Source organism: Dipodomys ordii, unplaced genomic scaffold (genome assembly GCF_000151885.1).
Source record: "Dipodomys ordii isolate 6190 unplaced genomic scaffold, Dord_2.0 Scaffold20, whole genome shotgun sequence".
Lineage (NCBI taxonomy): Eukaryota > Metazoa > Chordata > Mammalia > Rodentia > Heteromyidae > Dipodomys > Dipodomys ordii.
The window spans coordinates 7276115-7283758 of NW_012267236.1; the positions used below are offsets into that span (position 1 = coordinate 7276115).

The following is a 7644-nucleotide window of genomic DNA, read 5'->3' on the forward strand; positions in this document are numbered from 1 at the left end:
GCAGCAGCCTGTTTCTGATTAAAATCACTTGTTAGGAAGTTATATAAAATAGTGCTTGAGAAGAAGGTATTCTCTAGAAGGAGCATCTAACAAGAATCACAACTGGTTTCAAAAGAAGATTAAAAGATATTAGTCTGGCAATAATACTGAATAAAAGGTCAGATGTGGGACGGAGTCGAATCAAAGAAATGCAATATGAGGCTATTACCATGATAATCCAGATATAAACAGAATGAAGATTACCTTTTTAGTGAGGACTGAATTATTCTTCCAGCAATCAAGATCTTTACAACTTTCCAGTTTTATCCCTTACTAGTCTCTTATGAAAAATTTCTCTTGAAGTCTAAGTATGTCCTCACAGTCTCACCATGGATTGCATAATTATCTGCATTTCAGCTGTCCTTCATCCCATTTCCAGCCTCCTAAGCCAAGCTCTTCAAGTTTACTTCAAATGGAGAACAAACTACAAATTTTATGCTATTTTCCTGTTTTTATTATAATTATTGCCTTACAGATTAATAGATTTCTCTCTGACATTTCCATACGATCTTTACATTTTCAAAAGCCTACTGTTATAAATGTAGCTTTCAAGATAATACTTATTTCCAGGTAATATTTCTTAACTTTGTCATAGCAGCTACATTATAGGGTCTTTAGGGACAATGATATTGCTTCGGTTTCTTTCTTTTTTTTCCCTCTTTTTCTGATCTAGTCATTTGCCTAAGTGTAGAAGCATTTTGAGTCAAAATTCATACTTAGGTATTCTTCATGGTTCTGTATCTAAAATCAAACCCTGAGATTTGGGTACCTGGCTGTAGTTGTTACAGCAGTACTTGACACTTTGAGATTCAAGTATCAAGTGAAATTCTAATTAAGAGTCCTACTTTCATCCAATGCACCACAGTAAGGTCTCCCTTAAGACCACTCCATATGTGTAAACAAAGGAAAGGGGAAAAAAAAGTGTTCTGCGGCCCACTTGGTTATCAGACTGTTAGGCTTTCTAGGCAACATGTATCTGTTTGGCCTACACATTCTATTTTAGAAAACATGTATCATTGCCATCACATACAAAGCAGATAGTTTTCATTTTAAAAGAAGTAAAAGCCTGAGCTTCTAGGCCTCTTGTAATAACATCTGCATACCTGCTAACACTGGACTCATACTCTTACATGGAAAACAACTCCGTAGCAGTATAGCAGCTGCTGCACATACTTCCTAATCTGTTACAGTTCTTACCATGTCCTGTTGTATGTTATCCAGCCAGAGCACTTTTTGGTATCTGTTCGGTCACAGGAACATCTGCACCTGTAAAAGTGGCTTTGACTGAACGCAGACTGACCTCAAATAGGTGACTTTCTAGTGTCAGGCTGAGGAGGCTTGCCCCTGGTGCTGACCAGATAATTTCTAGCACACAGAGACCGTAAGATAGTCTCTTCTACATTAGTGACCTGTTTCAACTATCACATATTAATAGCCTGGATATTTACTACAACTCTCCCACCTTTCCTAGGCTTTTGAATATGTCATGATAACCTGACCTTAATTCTTACTTTCTCTCCTTGCCTGGCAGAGTGACCTGTTTTTGGACTGTGTGCTCTGATTAGCATATCCCTCATATTTCCTAACATAGATGACTGTTTTCATCCGTAATTTATTTCCATATACTGTCATGATTCAGATTCCACAGAAAAACTACATTTCATCAAGCATTCCATAATGTAAAATGATGCCAATAAGATTAGTGCAGAAACCAGAAGTCCAAATACTTCAATCATAGTGCACAGTTAAAATTGCCAATGCTGCCCTAGCAGGACTAAAGCCCAAACATACCTAGTTGAGATACAGTCCAGAACTATTTATAAGCAATATGGTCTTTTCTTATGCAACAAAGAAAAGTTGTCAAAGATTATTTTTGAGGGAGGAAAGTTCTGTTTGTCACATGCATTCCCAGCAGGAAATAACTATTTACTTCTCCAATCCAATGAAAAATATGTATTTTCCAAGGTATTTCTGATAGTACAGTAGGGGTTAACTTTAGGGTTTTCACTTCAGTATATTCTCAATAAAACTGGCTCATAGTTTTAAGAGATAAATTCAAATACACATAATGTTTAAGTAAGATTCTTTCCTCCCCCTAAATGTTGTATCTGTAATTTATGAGTATTCTTTGTTATATAATAAAAATTTTAGTAGACAAATGAGAATCTTTTCTTTAGGTCTCTCACTGGGAGTATGGTTTTTCCAAGAAAAACAGAAAGAAATGTTTCTCAAAACAAAAATAAATATGGGAATATATAGAGAACAGTTTTCATCTTAACAAAACTAAAAGCATTATCTTCCAATGATAGCTCTTCATAAGAGAAAGTATAATTATCTTTGGGTATCCAGGGGAGATTGGTTCTAGGACCATGATATCTCATTTAGTATTTCATGGTACTAAAATCTGTAAGAGGCTTAAGACCTTCATGGCATAATTGTTTACATATGGCCTATTTATTTTCTCCTATATATTTTAAATAATCTCTAGTTCTATTACAATGTTATATAAGTGTTATAATTTATTATTTAAGAAACAACAGTATGAATAAAAAGTGTATACAAAGTCAGGTGCCGGTGGCTCACACCTGTAATCCTAGATACTCAGGAGGCTGAGATCTAAGGATCACGGTTCAAAGCCAGCCCAGGTAGGAAAGTCTGTGAGACTCTTATGTCCAATAAACCATTAGAAAACCAGAAGTGGCACTGTGGCTCAAGCGGTAGAGTGCTCGCCTTGAGCTGAAGAGCGCAGGGGCAGTACCCAAGCCTAGAGTTCAAGCCCACGACCAACCAAAAATAAAAAAAAAGTCTATGCATGTTCAGAGACACAATTTTTTCCCAAACAATTTCCATCTGTGTTTGACTAAATTCATGGATGCAGAATCTATGAATGCAGGAACCATGGATATACATGCATATAATTAAAAATAACCTTTTCCTGGATAAATACCATAATGAGAACTTATACTTTCATCATTTCAATAAACTCCCTTTTATTGTGGGAAACCACAATTTTCCCCAAAAAGTGTATGAGTTGAGGAGTTATGGGGTATGTAACTGAGCCTGAGTGGAACAGACGTGAGAAGGTTGGTCTATGCCTGATCTGTACAATATAGGGTCTGTTTTCTACTACATGGTCTGTGGGAGTAGAGTATTTGTACATCATTTCTAATGTGGTTTATATAATTTCATGCTAGATTTTACCATTTTCAAATAAAGAATCCTAATGAACAGACAAAGGTTAATTAGAATTATGAAATGAACCAGTTTTTACATAACTGATTTATCTAAGCTTTTGACATTGTTCAAGAATAAAATTCAGACTGTTAAGCCAGGTTTCATTCTCATTCTCTAGTCTCTATTCTCTATCCTCTCTCTCTCTCTCTCTTTCTCACTACTTTCTCTCACACACATGTACACAATATTCTGAAAACTTGTATCACTGAATATTTATATTTATATTTATATTCTGATATTTGTAATATCAGAAAATCCTATCAGTGTGAAAAAAGGATCTAATAAATAATATACATTTAGGAGTTAATGATGGCTTCATCATAGTATAATGAAATTACACTGTAGCAAACAGAGTATGTAGTCAAACTCCATGCTATGTCAGTATTTAAAAGTTCTACTTTACCACTTAATGGCTTGGGAAGATGAGATAAAAGAACATTGGCCTTGGGGCTGGGAAGGTGGCTCAGTGGTAGAACGCTTGCCTTGCATGCCTGAGGCCCTGGGTTCGATTCCTCAGCACCACATAAGCAAAAAAAAAGAAAAAAGCCGGAAGTGGCGCTGTGGCTCAAATGGTAGAGTGCTAGCCTTGAGCTGAAGAGCTGCGGGACAGTGCCCAGGCCCAGAGTTCAGGCCCCACAACCGGACCCAAAAAAAAATAAAAAATAAAAAAAGAATATTGGCCTTGGCGAAGAGTATCCTAATCCTAGGAACTGAAGAGGTAAATTTTCTTCTTTAAATTAAACTATTAATTACAAGCCTAGCAAACAGATGAAGAGCAAGCTAATATAAGTAATATGTAAAGGAGTTCTTAATGAAAATTTCCTCTAAAAAGCACAGTCAAATGTCCCAAGATTATGATACAACAGCTTCATGAACTTAGATCTTTAATCCCTCGGCAAGTATTCTAAGTTATTTCTGATAGTCTGGTAGACTTTTTTTCTATATTCAAAATTTGTTTTGTGTTATACTAGAATATTTTCCCTTTTTATCCATGTTGTTTTAATTTCCATGAACCAAAGATCCAGAAAGTCATTGCATTTTATCTAAAGGAAAAGAAATCCCTAGTCATATTAATTTGGAAGAGAAAACATGCTTTACAGTTTTGACAAACGGGTTCTACTTATGTCTTGTCTGACTGGCAAGAAGAGTAACAGCAAATTACAAAGTAAGAAATTCTAAAACAGAATATAAGGGAATTTAATATTAAAGAGAAAAAACATTAGATTAGAAGCAAACTGCATTTTTTTCCTTTGGCCCTGACATGAGCCGGGCCAAAAGAATCAATAGTAAGTCAATCATCAATGTTAAGTAAACACAAAAGCTACTTGAACAGACAAGGCCCAACAAATCAAACACACTGTAATTGTAGATTAAGATGACTATACAAATAATTTACTCATATGTACTACTGAATTTTACTTTAACCAAATTAAAAAAACTGGAATAGATGAAGATTACTGGGTAGGTGTTATAGCAGTTTCTAAGGAATCTGCTTGACATTCTATTAGAGCACAATAATCATTGAAATTTAATCAATTGTGCCTTATAATCACAGATCAAACCAAAGCAGAGTAAACAAAAATGACAGAAGTTGCTAACCTCCAGTCTCATTTGCACATCACAACCATGGTGTACAGAGTAGAAAACTAAGCAACTGAAAACTACAACTAAAAGCTTATTAATAAACACAAAAAATCCATATTTTTCACAGAAAAAATAAATTTCCTCGGATAGAATGCATAAAAAACTCCCTAGTTCTTTCTATTGTTTTATCCTATAGTCTACAAAACCATACTTCCAATCATTATTAAGATTAAGAACAAGATATTGATACTCAGTTCAGGGAAACTTGTACAAGGGCTATGTCTTCTCTCTAGATAGTTACAAACACCATTATCTTTCTAACAACATCAAATTAGGAAGGCAGAAATTTTTCTTACATTGGATTGAAATTAAATAACCATAAATAAGGTTTAAATAAGGGCTATGGGCAGCCAGTCATCTTAAATCCTCATTTGTATTAAAACCTAGCCTCTATCTTATGGCTTTCTTTTCAGAATTTGTTCTTTTGTCCATTTAGTTTTTCTAACTAACCACAGTCTAGTCTCTGGGTGTCAATGCTGACCTCTGTAAAATATCTACATACCCTCCCAATACAGCTGCCCCCTGGGCCTGCTTCCAATTTTTAAAAAATATTTGTATTAGTGTATATTAATTGTGTGCAATGAGGGATTTGATTAAGATATGCCCATAAATACATATATCTTACTTTGATCATATGTACCTTCTCTATTAGTCTTTCATCTTCCTTTCACTTCAACCTCTCTAAAGCTTTTTTCACAATTTCTCAAAAGTAGATTTCATTACATTTCATTATGTAAGTACTTATATTTATATAGTTCCATCAACCATATTTGCCATACCTTCTTTTCCCCTTTCCTACCGATTTCACCATTCCAACAGTCCCCCCTTTTATGTTCATGTTTCTCCTTCTTTTAGAACTAGATTGTACATATAAGAGAAATAATACTGCATCCCAATTTAAAGAGTGTCTTGTACATTGATTCTGAGTCTTGAGTATCCCAACTTTGAAAATAGCCAAGTTCAACTGCTGACATAATAGAAATGAAAAACCCTTCAGCCACTGTGGTTAATATGCAATCTCACTTAAAGACAATGTATCCAATAAATTTTATAACAGTATTTGATTATAATAAAATTCTTAATTAAAAGCAACTTTTTCCTGAAGTTTAATACACATAAAATTTTGCCTCATACAAGTATATCCTATCTAAATGAACTTTTAAGATTACTATTTTAGCATTTTGGTAGCAATTTTTTTTTTCCCCATTGGTCAGTTGTCGGGCTTGAACATGGAGCCTGGGCGCTGTCTGTAAGCTCTGTTCCTCAGAGCTCTACCACTTTGAACTACAGTGCCATTTTGAGATTTTGGTGATTAATTGGAGATAAGAGTCTCACCACAGCCAACAACAACAAAAAAAAGATTCTCACAGACTTTCCTATCCAGGCTGGTTTTGAACCTCAAGCCTCCTAAATAACTAGGATTACAGGTATGAGCCACCAAAGTCCAGCTCAGTGAATCTTTTTGTAGTAAATATTTTCAAAAGAATTCATCATGCATGTACAAGTCGTTATGTCAAAAAATGAACTTTACAACTTTGGTGGTGGGGGAGGTGGATAGCGGGGAGGATTGGGTGGGGGGACGGGGGGAGGATGGGAAGGGATGGGAAGAGGAAATAAAGGAGGAGGCTACAATGCTTGATAAGAAATGTACTCATTATCTTGCCATGTAATTGTAACCCCTCTGTACAGTATTTTCACAATAAAAAAAATAGTTTAAAAAAAAAGAATTCATCATGCAAACAAAATGCTGACAAAGCAACTGTTCAGAGACTGAGCAAAAATTCTCTTATATTCTTATATCAATTATATACCAATTTTATTTATTTTACTTATTTATGTATTTATTCATTCATTCATTCATTCATTTTTGACACTCCTGGGGCTTGAATTCTGGGCTTGGTAGCTTTTTTCTCAAAGCTAGTACTCTACCACTTGAGCCATAGTTTTACTTTCGGCTTTTTGACGGCTAATTCAAGAGTCTCAAAGACTTTCCTGCTGAAGCTGGCTTCAAATCACAAGCCGAAGATTTCAACCTCCTGAGTAGTTAGGATAATAGGCATGAGCCATCAGTACTTGACTCAATAAAATATAATTTTTTACCTTGAGAAGATATGTGGGAATATTGCTGAAATCCACTGGCAACTTCAAAAGAAATCGAGCTGAAAATTCACCAGTCTGTACGAAAAAAAGGTACAAGATTAAAATTAAATATACATTGAAAAATATCACTAAAGCCAGACAAAAACTCAACCTGTTCCCTAACATCAGGTAAGAAAAGAAGGTTGAAAAGTAGAAAAGGATCAAAAACAATTCGGAACACTATTAGTTACTAAAATGCTCCAAAATCTACATTTTAAATGTGTGATAAAATTATAATATGGGAAGCTGGAAAGGTGGCTCAGTGGTAGAGTGCTTGCCTTGCATGCATAAAGCCCTGGGTTTGATTCCTTAGCACCACATAAGCAGAAAAAGCTGGAAGTGGCACTGTGGTTCAAGTGGTAGAGCACTAGCCTTAAGCTTAAGAGCTGAGGGGCAGCGCCCAGACCCAGAGATCAGGCCCTACAACCGACAAAAAAAAAAAAGGAACCTTTGTGATAATTTTTTTTTTGGGGGGGGGGCCGGTCGTGGGGCCTGGGCGCTGTCCCTCAGCTCTTCAGCTCAAGGCTAGCACTCTACCACTTGAGCCACAGTGCCACTTCTGGCTTTTTTCTTTTTGCTTATGTGGTG

General features: G+C 35.5%; 1 protein-coding gene across 1 annotated transcript in view; it reads right to left on the reverse strand.

The window, feature by feature from the left end:
* Bre (brain and reproductive organ-expressed (TNFRSF1A modulator)) overlaps window positions 1-7644 on the reverse strand; it is a 405798-nt gene that overhangs the window by 258193 nt on the left and 139961 nt on the right. Inside the window, exon 6 of the mRNA XM_013013787.1 lies at window positions 7018-7092. Within this exon, the coding sequence (XP_012869241.1) occupies window positions 7018-7092 (75 nt within the window). The remainder of the gene's footprint in view (window positions 1-7017; window positions 7093-7644) is intronic.